The following is a 13,221-nucleotide window of genomic DNA, read 5'->3' as shown; positions in this document are numbered from 1 at the left end:
AGTGGAATCATATAGCATTTGTCCTTTTGTGACTAGATTAGTTCACTTAGCATAATGTTCTCAAGGTTCATCCATGTGGTAGCATATGTCAGAGTTTTCTTCATCTTTAAGGCTGAATAATATTTAACTGTTTGGTATATACAACATTTTGCTTATCCATTCATCCATCAGTGGACACGTGGGTTGCTTCCATGTTTTAGCTATTGTGAATAGTGTTACTATGAATGTGGGTGTACAAATATATCTTTGAGACTTTGCTTTTAATTCTTTTGGGTTTATACCCAGAGGTGAGATAGCTGGATCATATGATAATTCTATTTTTAATTTTTTGTCAGACTTCAATATTGTTTTCTGCAGCACTGTACCATTGTACCTTCTGACCACCAGTGTAAAAGGGTTCCAATTTCTTCACATCCTTGTTGACACTTGTTATTTTCTGGGTGGTTTTTTTTTTTAATAGTATTCATCTTAATGGGTGTGAAGTGGTATTTCATTATGGTTTTTATTGCATTTCCCTAGTTGTTAGTGATGTTGAACATCTTTTCATGTGTTTATTGGACATTTTTATATCTTCTTTGGAGAAATGTCTTTTCAAGTCCTTTGCCCATTAATCAGATTGCTTATTTCTGTCATTGAGTTTTAGGAGTGGTATATTTATTCTGGATATTAATCCCCTACCAGATATATGATTTGCAAACATTTTCTCCCATTCTGTGGGTTACCCTTAACCTCTTTGGTTAAGTTATATCTTAAGTATTTTATTCTTTTTGATGCTATTGTAAATGGAATTGTTTTCCTAATTTCCTTTTCTTATTATTCATGTTAGTCTATAGGAATGCAACTGATTTTTGAGTATTGATTTTATATCCTGCTACATTGCCAAATTCTAACAGTTTTTTTGGAGAAACTTTAGGGTTTTCTACATTTAAGATTATATCCTCTGTGAACTGAGATTACTTTACTAATTCCTTTTCAATATATGTGGTTTTTAATTGCTTTTTTTGTCTAACAGCTCTGGTTAGAACTTCCACTACTCTATTGAATAGAAATAGTGACAGTGGGCTTCCTTGTCTTATTCCTGATCTTAGAGGAAAAGCTTTAAGTCTTTTACCATTAAGTATGATGCTCACTGTGGATTTCTCCTATATGGCTTTCACTGTGTTGAGGTAGTTCCCCCCACCCCATATTCTAGTCCAAAAAGTGTTTTTATCATGAGAGTATGTTGAATTTTGTCAAATGCCTTTTTGTATCAATTGAGATGATGTTGTGGGTTTTTTCCTATCATTCTGTTAATGTGGGATATTACATTGATCAATTTTCATATATTGAACCACCCTTGCATTTCAGGAATAAATCCCACTTAGTCATGGCGTATAATCCTTTTAATGTGCTGCTAAATTCTGTTTGTAGTAATTTGAGGATTTATGCTTCAGTATTAATCAAGGATATTGGTCTATTGTTTTCTTTTTTGTAGTGTCTTTGTCTGACTTTGGTATCAAGATAACACTGACCTCATGGAATAAGTTGGGAAATATTCCTTCCTTTTCAATTTTTTGGAAAAGTTTGAGAAGGATTGGTATTAGTTCTTTAAGTGTTTTGTAAAATTCACTAGTGAAGCCATCAGTCCAGGGCTTTTCTTTGTTGAGAGATTTTTTTTGTTACTAATTCATTCTTCTTACTAGTTTTAGAACTATTCAGATTTTATATTTATTTATGATTTCATCTTACAGCTTTTATTTTTCCAGGAATTTTTTCATGTCATCTAGCTTATCCACTTTGTGGGTTTCTACTACTCTCTCATAATCCCCTCTATTTCTGTAGAAGTTTTATTGATCTTTTCAAAGAACCAACTTTTGGTTTTATTGATCTTCTGTCTTGTTTTTCTGCTCTCTATTTCATTTATCTCCCTCTAATCTTTATTTCCTTCCTTCTGCTAGCTTTTGATTTACTTTGTTCTTCTTTCTCTAGGTCCTTAGGTTTTAAAGTTAAATTGTTGATTTGAGAAATTTCTTGTTTTCTTGTTTTAATTTAACAATTTTAATTAATTTTAAATTGAGGTGTAATCGACATATAGCATTATATGAGTTTCAGGTGTACAACGATTTGATATTTGTATAAATTGTGAAATGTCCACGCCAGTAAGTCTAGTTAACATCTGCCAACATACACAGTTAAAAATCTTTTTTTTCTTATGATGAGAACTTTTAAAGTCTACTCTCTCAGCAACTTTCATATATGTAATATGATATTATTAACTATAGTCACCATAATGTACATTACAAGCATACACCAATACATCCTTTTATTGTACTTTGCTTTATTGCACTTTGCAGATACTGCTTTTTTTTTTAACAAATTGAATTGTTAACTATTATTGACAATAACAAATATATTGTCAGATGACGGTTAGCACTCTTTTTTAGTGATAAGGTATTTTAAAATTAAGGTATGTATATTTTTGTTAAGACATAATACTATTGCACCCTTAATAGACTACAGCCTAGTGTAAACATAACTTTTATATATACTGGGAAACAAAAAAGTTCATGTGACTGTCTATTTTGCAATATTCGCTTTATTGTGGTGGCCTGGAAACAAATGTGCAGTATCTCCAGTGTATGCCTGTACGTCTCCGTGGCTTATTTATTTTATAATTAGAGGTTTGTGCCTTTTGGCTCCTTTCAGTCATTTCTTATTTATTTTTAAAGTAGATGTTTATAACAATAAATTTCCCCCTTAGCACCAGTCTTGCTTCATTCCGTAACTTTTGGTATGTTGTGTTTTCATTTTCATTTGTGTCTAAGTTATTTTCCAATTTCCCTTGTGATTTCTTCTTTAATAGATTAGTGGTTTAAATGTGCATTGTTTAGTTTCGACAGTTTTGTGACTTTTCCAGTTTTCTTTGTTACTGATTTTTAACTTCATTTCCTTATGATCAGAGAAGATACATTGTGTGATATTTTTATTTTTTAATCTACTGAAACTTAATTTGTGGCATAACTTATAGTCTGTCCTGGAAAAATGTTTCATATGCCCTTGAGAAGAAGTGTATGTATTGTTTTGGGGTGGAGTATTCTGTATATGTCTATTAGATCTAGTTGGCTTACTGTGCTGTTTAAGTCCTTGATATCTTTAAGTATCTTCTGTCTGGTGTTCTATCCATAATTGTGAGTGGGGTATTGAAGTCTCCAACTATTATTGTTTTAGCTGTTGATGTCACAAAATTACATCATTGTACTTTTTGTCCCCAAACATAAACTAATAATTCTTTTAAATTCATTAATCTCCAAAATTATGTAGAAAAAGAGATTTAGAGTTCAAACCTAAGTTAACAGTAAGTAGTACTAGCTTTTAAATTACTAATTCGTTTTTCTTTAAATATGTCAGTCTCTTAAATCATGTAGAAAACAAAAGTACAGTTACAAACCATTGTTCACTTTTCTTCAATCACTTTTCTTTCTGTTCCTCAGACTTGATAATTTTCATTATCCTATCTTCAGGTTAACTAATTCCTTCTTCTACCTTTGAGTCCCTCTAGCAGGTTTTTTTCATTTTGGTTTTTGTACTTTTCAGCTGCAGAATTTCTTTTTGGTTCTTTTAGGTTTTCTGTCTCTTTAATGATATTTCCATTTTGTTCAAACAATATTTTCTTGACTTTCACCATATAATCCTTTCATTCTTTGAACATATTTAAGATAGAACATTTCTGTTGATTTATTTTTATTCCTTTGAATGGGCTATACTTTTCTGTTTCTTTGTATTCTTTGTGATCTTTTTGGATATTTGAATATAATCATATAGTAGATCTGGAAATCAGATTCTCCCCCTTCCCCAGGGTTTGCTTTTTTGTTATGTTTTTGTTTTTATCATTATGGGTTGTCTCTATGCCAAGAATCAGCCTGAAGTGTAAACTTAAGGTCATCTTAGGTCTTTCCTGAGTCAATGTCTTTTCCCAAGTTTGTGTAATCAGTTTCTAATTTTCCTTGTATATGCAGTTGCTTTTGAATGTCCTGGCTTTTCTCCCCAGCTTTATTGGGATGTAATTGATATAATATTGTATACGTTTATGATGTAGAATGTAATTATTTGATATATATACATATTGCAAAATGATTATCACAATAAGGTTAGTTAACACATTTACCATCTCACGTAGTTATAATTTTTTGTATGATGAGAACTTTTAAGATAAGGTTTACTCTTATAGCAACCTTCAAATATACGTATAGTATTATTAACTATGTCACTGTGCTATACATTTCATCCCCAGAACTTATTCATCTTATAATTGGAAATTTGTACACTTTGACCATCTTTACCAATTAGTCCTTCCCACTCCTTGCCACCACACCCCAGCAACCATCGTTCTGCTCTCAATTTCTATAAAAGTTTGATTCTTTTTTAGTAGATTCCATATATAAGTGAGGTCATACAGTGTTTGTCTTTCTCTGACTTACCTTCACTTAGAATAATGCTCTAAGTTTTATCCATTGTTGTGAATGTCAGGATTTTCTTCTTTTTTATGGCCAAATAATATTCTGTTGTGTGTATATCACATTTTCTTTATTCATTCATCTGTCAGTGAACGCTTAGGTTGTTTCTGTGTCTTATTTATTCTGAATAATGCTGCAATGAAATGCTGCATCCATGTCCCTCCAGAATATTTCCATCTTCCCAGACTTAGACCCCATTGCTATTAAATAATTTCCCATTCTCCCTTCCCCCATCCTCTGGCAACTACTTTCTTTTCTTTCTTTTTTTTTTTTTTTACATTTTCTTATTGAGTTATAGTCATTTTACAATGTTGTGGCAAATTCCAGTGTAGAGCACAATTTTTCAGTTATACATGAACATACATCTTTTCATTGTCACAATTTTTTCATTGTGAGCTACCACAAGATCTTGTATATATTTCCCTGTGCTATACAATATAATCTTGTTTATCTATTCTAACTACTTTCTGAATGTATGAATTTGACCACTCTAGACACCCCACCTAAGTGGAATCATACAGTATTTGTCCTTTTGTGACTGGCTTATTTACTTAATATAATGTCTTCAAGTTTCATCCATGTCATAGCAATACTTCATTCCTTTTAGTGGCTGAATAATATTTTAGTGTACTGATTTGGCACATTTTCTTTATCCATTTATCAGGATATTTGGATTCATGGGCATTTGATTTTTTTACACTTTTTGGCTATTATGATTAATATTATTATGATTATTTGTGTAGAAGTTTTGTGTAGAAATAATGCTTTCAGTTCTCTTGGATATATACTTAGGATTCTCATTGCTGGATCATATGGTAACTCTGTGTTTAACATTTTGAAGAAGTGTGACTGTACCATTTTACATTCCTGCTAGCAATATATGGAGATTATTGCCCTCCATCCTCACCAGCACTTATTATTGTCTGTCTTTGAAAAATTTTAGTTACCCTAGTGGATGAAAAGTCATATCTCAGTGTGGTTTTGGTTTGCATTTCCCTAATAACTAATGATGTTAAGAATCTTTCCATGTGTTCATTGGCCATTTATTTATTTTTTTTTGAAGAAATAGCTCATCAAATACTTTGCCCATTTAATATTGGGTTAATTGTCTTTTTATTGTTGTGTTGTAAAAGTACTTTATATATTCTGGAGGTAAGTCTCTTATCAGATACATGATTTGCATGTATCTGCTCTCATTCTCTGAGTTATCTTTTACTTTTTTGGTGGTGCTTTTTTTGAGACACAAGCATTTTAAATTTTGATCAAATCCAATTTATCTGTTTTTCCTTTTGTTGTTTGTGATTTTGGTGTCTTATCTAATGAAACCATTGCCTGATTCATGGACATGAAGATTTAATCCTATGTTTTCTTCAGAGAAGCTTATAGTTTTCATACATTTTTTGGTTCACTTTTTCAGGCATTCATAAGTTGATAAAGCTACCAATTGTAAAAAAAAAAATGCTGAAATTCAGTAACTTAATAGACAAATGAGATCTACCTTCAGAAATACAGTCTCCCTGAAGGAACATCTCCCAGTGTTCAAGTACACTTTCATAGATCATTGAGTAAGTTTAGAGATTGGGGTAGGCTTGGAGATAACTGATTAGACCGGATTCCAAAAAAAAAACACTGATTGTCTCCAAGACAAGAGCAAGGCTGGGGTTTTTGTCTGTTTCTTTGTTTTTAACATTGTCAGCATTCTTGACTGTCTAAACTTAAAACTAGTTTCTTCTGCCCTTGTAAGTCTATGATAACAATAAGCTTTCTAAAGATTTCTGATATGACTCTATAAAGCATGGTTTCTAAGGCCTTGATTTTGTGTCCTTGACGCTCACCAACAGAAGCAGCTTTACTGTCATAAAATCCCCTCAACAGTCCTTCCTTATTCAGGATAAAGAGAGACCACAGAATTCTGATTCTTGTCTCAGATCTTCACCACTGTGTTTGTTTATTCTCTCTTCTGCCACAAAACTTCTGTTCAGTTTATGTTGGTATCAAGGTTAATCTTTGTGGTTAATTTGTCTGAATCATTTGTTGAGACGGCAGTCATGCAGTAGTAGCATTTGGAAATCTGACACTAGGCATTGTATGATTGTGAAATAAACAAAAACTATCCATCTCATTGGGAAGGGTTGGAAAGTAGAGCAAAATACAGAGCATTCTCAGTGCTCTAGAGAGCTCCCTCATGCCTCTTTCCTGTCAGTATACCTTGAAGGGTAGCCATTACTCTGACTTCTAATACCACAGATTAGTTATGCTTGGTTTTGAACTTCCTATGAACAGAATTATGCAGTATATGTTCTTGTATGTCTGACTTTTTCCAGTCAACATTATGACTGTGAGAGTCTTTCATATTAGTAATTTGTTCTTTTTCACTGCTGCATAGTCCTCCACTGTATGAATGTATGGCGATTTATTTTGCCATACCACTGATGATAGGTATTTGAATTGCTTCCATTAGGGGCCTATTATAAATAAAGTAGTTATAAACATTCTTGCGTAAGTGTTTTTGCTAAGCAGAGCTTTTATTTCTGTTGGGTATATACCTCAGAACGGAATTGCTACATCATAAAGTATATGTTTGTTTAGGTTTTTGTGAGGAAAAAATATTGACTGCTGCCAACATTTTCCCAAGGTGATTGTATCAGTGTACTGTCCTACGAGCAATCTAAAGGAATTCCAGTTGCTCCCTCTTCTGACCAACTCTTAGTATTGTTAGTTGTTTGAATAGTAAGCCATTATGCTGAGTATGTAATGGTATCTCATTGAAGATTTCGTTTGCATGGGTAATAGCGTTGAGCACATTTTCATGTGTTCACTGGCCAATTTTTATGTCTTTTTCTGTAAATTATCTCTTTGAGTCTTTTTTTTAATCAATTTTTTATTGTATTGACTTTTCCTTATTGACTTCTATGAGTTTTTAATGTATTATGGATAGGAGTCTTTTTTTAGAAATATGACTTGCTATCATCTTTTCCCAACTAGTGGCTTGTTATTTTTATTCACTTCATGGTATCTATTGATGAACAAAGTTATTAATTCTTTAAAGTTCAAATTCCTCAGTCTTTTCTTTTACGGCTAGTGCTTCTTGCTTCTTATATCCTGTTTAAGAAATCTTCGCCTGTCCCAAATCGATGAAGATATTCTCCTGTTTTCTTCCAGCTGATTTCTTATATAGATCTGTGTAAAATTTCTAAATTTGTGTGTGGTGTGAGATAAGTTTCCTTCTTCTTACAGCTGTCAGGTTCTCTACTCTGGCCTTGAGTTGGATATTCAAGGTCATAGGTTTTTGTTTGTTAGTTTGTTTGTTTTTGGTAAGCTCTCCAGTACATCCATAAATCATACTACCCCACAATCTTTACAAAAACCATGTTCATTTTTAACAATTTTTTTTGTTTAGTTGTTTTTTTGGAGGGGGGTGGTACTTAGTTTTATTTATTTACTATTATTATTTTAAATGGAGGTACTGGGGATTGAACCTAGGACCTTGTGCATGGTAAACATGCAGTCTACCACTGAGCCATACTGTCTCCCTCAAAACCATGTTTGCTGTTGTTATCCAGCACTCCACAGACTACTCCATCCTATGCTACCAGTAATTATTTTAGTAATTGTGTTGCTCTTGCTTGGTATGAATTACTAGTGTCACAGTATTTAGCAAGCATAAGAAGTCATCTTTACATTCCTTAAATATGTGAGCAACTCAGTCTCAATCTTGCCTTGATATTCTGTTTTGTAGGGACATTTTTGATAAAAATATTGTATCAGTTATGGTCCTGGCAGGAAACATAATTCCACTCAAGTGTTTCACCTGTAGAACCTTTATCAGAAGAATGGTGGACAAGTTAGAGGAACCAACAACATTAAAATATCCAGAGATTAGCAATGGAAGAAAGCCATACAGTCCCTTTGATTAAAGGAGTAATGCAGATAAATAGATGCTAGCTAGCTAGCTAGATTTCTCTCTCCTTCCCTTGTTCTTACCTGTTGCTAATGCCTTTCACTAGCCAAACCCAGTCAGAGGCCACCTGGAAACAGAGCTCACACGTTCATAGGGGTCGACCTTCCAGTGCCCTGAACAGGGAAGAGAACGTCTGAGAATGGATCTGGGGGTAAATACGCAAATAGAGAATAAACAAATCTCACATATTATGAACCAAAAATCAAAATAGACTAAGCAAGATTGCTTTGGAAACGGTAATTATAAGACTTAAGAAAACCAAACTAAATTGACAATATAAATTATAAGCTATTACAAATTGTAGATATAAACTATAGAAACCTGTCTACATGTAGAATGAATAAATAAGTGGAAGGAATCTAAAATGAGAAATATAAATGTTAAAGGTTGAGAAACTGAAAATTGTAGGAATTTCTAGTGATGAACAGAAGTGAGGCTCTCTGTTTCTCTATTTTATCTACACTTCCTGGCCCATTGTAGCCCTGATAAAATGAATGGATGGATGAATGAATAAACACTGAAAGTAGGAAGAATAAAGGAAACCAAATTGATACTAAGATGTTAATTTAAAAAAATTTTTATTGACATGCAGATGATTTATATTATATTAGTTTCAGATGTATAACATAGTGATTCAGTATTTTTATGGCCCATATTCCATTAAAAGTTATTACAAGATAACGGCTGTAATTCATTGTACTGTACAATACATCCTTGTTGCTTATCTATTTTATACAGAGTAGTTTGTATCTCTTAATCTCATACCCCTAATTTGCCTCTACCCCCTTCCCCTTCAGTAACCATGAGTTTGTTTTCTGTGTCTGTGAATCTGCTTCTGTTTTGCATGTACATTCACTTGTATTATTTTTTAGATTCCACATATGAGTGATATCATACAGTATTTGTCTTCCCCTGTCTGACTTATTTTACTAAACATGATATTCTCTAGGTCTATTCACATGGCTGTTAATGGCAGAGTTTCATTCTTTTTTATGGCTGAGTAATATTCCATTGTATGTATGTATACATCTTCTTTATCCATTTGTCTGTTGATGGGCAATTGGATTGCTTCCAAATCTTGGCTATTGTAAATACTGTTGCTATGGACATAGGGGTGCATGTATCTTTTTGAATTAGTGTTTTTTTTCCTGGATATATACCCAGGAGTAAATCTGCTGAATCATATGGTAGTTCTATTGTAGTTTTTTTGAGGGACCTCCATCCTGTTTACCACAGTGGCTGCAAGGACATTTTTAAAAACTAAACGCAAAACAAATAATAAAAGCAAAACCACTTCTGAATTATTTGAAACAGAAAGTAAAAATCAATTTTAAAGGCATAAATAAAAATCAAGCCAGCCTTGGATTTTTCCACTGCAACAATGAATATCACATATTCTTCTAAAGAACTTTCAGAGAAAAATAATATTACCTAAGAATTTGGAGCCAACTCAACTAGTTGTTCATATGCAAAACAAACAGAAGAATGTTGTAAACACTATATTTCATCAAATCTGAGATTCACTGATTGTAAGATACACTTTATTCTATTAACACAAAGAAAGGAAAACTCTTCCAATTAAACTTTTAACACGGTGTTTTAAAGGAGGTCATAGTGACACACGGATTATACTGACATTACTTTCCCAGCTTGTTGTGTGATAAGGCAGTCATCTTGCATGTATCCCGGTAGTAAAACATAATTCAGTTACATCTGCTTGTGGTTTTCTTCCTTCCTTAGGTCCTATAAAAAACTTGGGGTTGTTCTACCATAAAATGTCGTGTTGTGGTAATTCTTCCAGTGATGTTTGCTTTATAGATAAATATATGCCCTGCTTGTTTCCCTCTTTGCTGCACCCACAATTTTGTTGCAAAACCAAATTATAATGTAATATTTTCACACTTTAAGTAGCATTAGAACTCAACATGTATTATACTAGTGATTCAGGAAACTCAACATGATGATGGTTTAAAGAGCAGAGACAAAAGTACATGCATGTGTAGCCAGTTGACTGCTGTAGCATAAGTGCCCCCTAGTGGACAATGATTGTAAGACACATCAATTGTAAAACACCTCAATTTCCAAGGTGCTAGAAGTGGGGGGGGGGTCTTATGTTTATAGATGAAATATGGCAAATTGAACCCTAACAACTGTAACAGTTAATTTTACGTGTCAGCCTAACTGGGCCAAGGGGTGCCCAAATTAAACATCATTTCTGAGTATGTCTGTGAGTGTGATTCTGGATGAGATTAGCATTTGAATCCATGGACTCAGGAAAGTAGACTGGCCTCCCCAGTGTGGGTGGGCATCCTCCAGTCCATTGAGGGCCTGAGTAGAACAAAAAGGTGGAGAAGAGAGGAATTCATCCCATTTGCTTCCTGCCTGCCCGCTTGAGCTGAGACGTTGGTCTTCTCCTGCCCATGGACTGAGACTTACATCATCCCTTCCCCTCCCCCACCTCCGTTCTCAGGCCTTTGGGCTCCAACTGGGAGTTCCACCATCAGCTCCTCTGGTGCTTCGGCCTTTGGTTCTCTGCCTTACAGACAGAAGATCGTAGGACTTCTCAGCCTCTATAATTGCATGAGCCCATTCCTCATAGTAAATCTCATAATAAATAAGCATATCTATATTGGCTTGTCCAGGGTGATTGTAGTAGAGTGACGAGAAGGGGCTGAGTTCTATATGTATTTTGGGGCTAAAGTCAATGGGATTTGCTGATGGATTAGATGCAGGGTATGAAAGGAAGAAAGGAATTAAGAACGACAGCACAGGTTTTGGACTGAGCAACAGGAATAATGCAATTGCCCGTATTGGAGATGAGAAAGCCTGAGTATGGAGGTTTGTGTGAGTGCTAGGAGTTCAGTTTGGGCTAAGTTCCATTTGAGATGCTTGGCTGACATGCACCTGGCGATGTCATGAGGCAGTTAGATAAGTCTGGAGTTCAGGGAAGAGAATGAGATGGGAGGTTTAAACCTGGGAATCAACCACATAAAATTTAAAATCCTGAAACTGGACGAGCTCTCCAGAGACAGCGAGAGAAGAGATCTCAGAGCTGAGCCCTGGGGCACTCCGATGTTAGAGGTCAGAGCAGGAGAATGGACCAGGAGACCCTGGCCTAACTAAGGAGGGTGGAAATGAGCCTTTCTCATCCTGAGACCTCAGCGTGCAGTCTGGCTTCATCCTCCATCCGGGGGAGGGGCGCTCTCTTTCTCTGCATCAGTGTCTGGTTAAGTGAAAGTTGCTGCACTGCCAGTTCCTCTCAATATGTTGCCCTAAGACATGAGAGAGAGGACACCAAGTTGGATTCAACATATTAATCCTAATAGGGCTAATGACCTGGTGGTCTCTACAGATAATTCCTCTTGACCTCCTGGGTTTATTTTCTCACTGCCATCAAGAACCTGATTTTAGTGTTAGAAAGAGAACCCGCTGCCAGGAGATGCTAAGCTCTTTTCCTCAAGATCCCTTAACATTCCCTCACTCTGTCTGTCCTGCACCTGCTTCAGCAAACAGGTCCTGTAATCAAAGGAAGCTTGAGAGCGATTTTCCGGGGATTTAACAAAGACTAACATGTATTTTGCTAATTCCACAGTCTCAGAGCCCTTCTCCCACCTCTTAGTTTAAATAGAATTTTCATAAAGTATAATTTGAAAGGTTCTCTATATAGTATCATATCGATGTCAAGAGACTTCTGTTTCTTTCCTAACAGGATTAGGAAGATATAGTGAAATTGGATCTATTTCTGATAAAATTTTCACATTATACTATGACCACATGGGATTCATACATAAACTGACTCCAGATCATTTTGAAGCTGGCGGGTCGCTTGCTGGCTCTGGAAATTCTAAAGGTATTTTTGGACAGGTCAGTGATACAATGCATTGAAGCAGTTCGCCTTGTTTTAAACATAAATGCCACATTCTATATACAGAGCAATGGGGAAATGGGAAAGTGTTTTCCTTGGGACAAACCCTTATTAATGCTCTTTGCTCTACGTAACTAAAGGAAAAACCTCCATGTGTCAAGGAACATCTCCAAAATCTTTCAAGCCCTATCCAGGGATATAGAGATTTAACTCCATCCACAATATTTTCATATAAATGTTTTCACAGCAAACCACCAGATGTTCTAAGCTAGATCCAACCCAGGTTCATGGTGAGTTTGATGCTCTACCTCTCAAGGTTGACCTTGAAGAAATGTGAGTTCTGTTTTTCCCACTTGTTTACCTTTTCTCTTTCATATTAACCCTGCCCCCTCATTTCTTCCTTTTCTAATGCTGACATAGAGGACTTACCATCTACTTCATGCAGATTTTCCTGATAGTTTTGATGTGTCATGTGCCCACCTGGGAAGTTACAAATGCCTAAGAACTCCTCATGGCACACGATCAAGATAAAGAGTTCTCATTAGTATGTCAGCGAAGAATCAAACAGATGTTTTGACTGAGATTTAGTAAAACCTGCCCTTTGGCCTAAAGGAAACAGAATAAAAGATGACTCTAGTTTTACTAGATCTTTCCGAATTACCAGGCCAAGACTGCGATTCAGAGGGTGGTGTTTTAACTTCTCCTGTCTGAGTACCTGTAGAGAGTAACAGGGAACTTTGTAGTGACAGTAAGATGCCATCCTGTGACTCCCTGTGTCCTTATTTGCCGATCTGTTGTGTGAACCTGCAAAGAAATACATCAAACCACATGAACAGAAGGGTCGCACTCACCAAAAAAGCAGTTACCTCAATTTTTCAGTAACTTCACAATTTGTAGAAAAT

The 13,221-nt window shown here is 35.0% G+C and overlaps 1 protein-coding gene across 1 annotated transcript in view; it reads left to right on the top strand.

The window, feature by feature from the left end:
* Positions 1 to 13,221, top strand: part of CATSPERB (cation channel sperm associated auxiliary subunit beta) — a 101,107-nt gene that overhangs the window by 55,859 nt on the left and 32,027 nt on the right. The window contains exon 16 of the mRNA XM_072963623.1: positions 12,164 to 12,318. Coding sequence (XP_072819724.1) covers positions 12,164 to 12,318 — 155 coding nt within the window. The remainder of the gene's footprint in view (positions 1 to 12,163; positions 12,319 to 13,221) is intronic.

The sequence above is a fragment of the Vicugna pacos genome, chromosome 6, assembly GCF_048564905.1.
Source record: "Vicugna pacos chromosome 6, VicPac4, whole genome shotgun sequence".
Classification (NCBI taxonomy): domain Eukaryota; kingdom Metazoa; phylum Chordata; class Mammalia; order Artiodactyla; family Camelidae; genus Vicugna; species Vicugna pacos.
The sequence above is the reverse complement of the archived record's forward strand: the minus strand, read 5'-3'. Positions and strand labels throughout refer to the sequence as shown.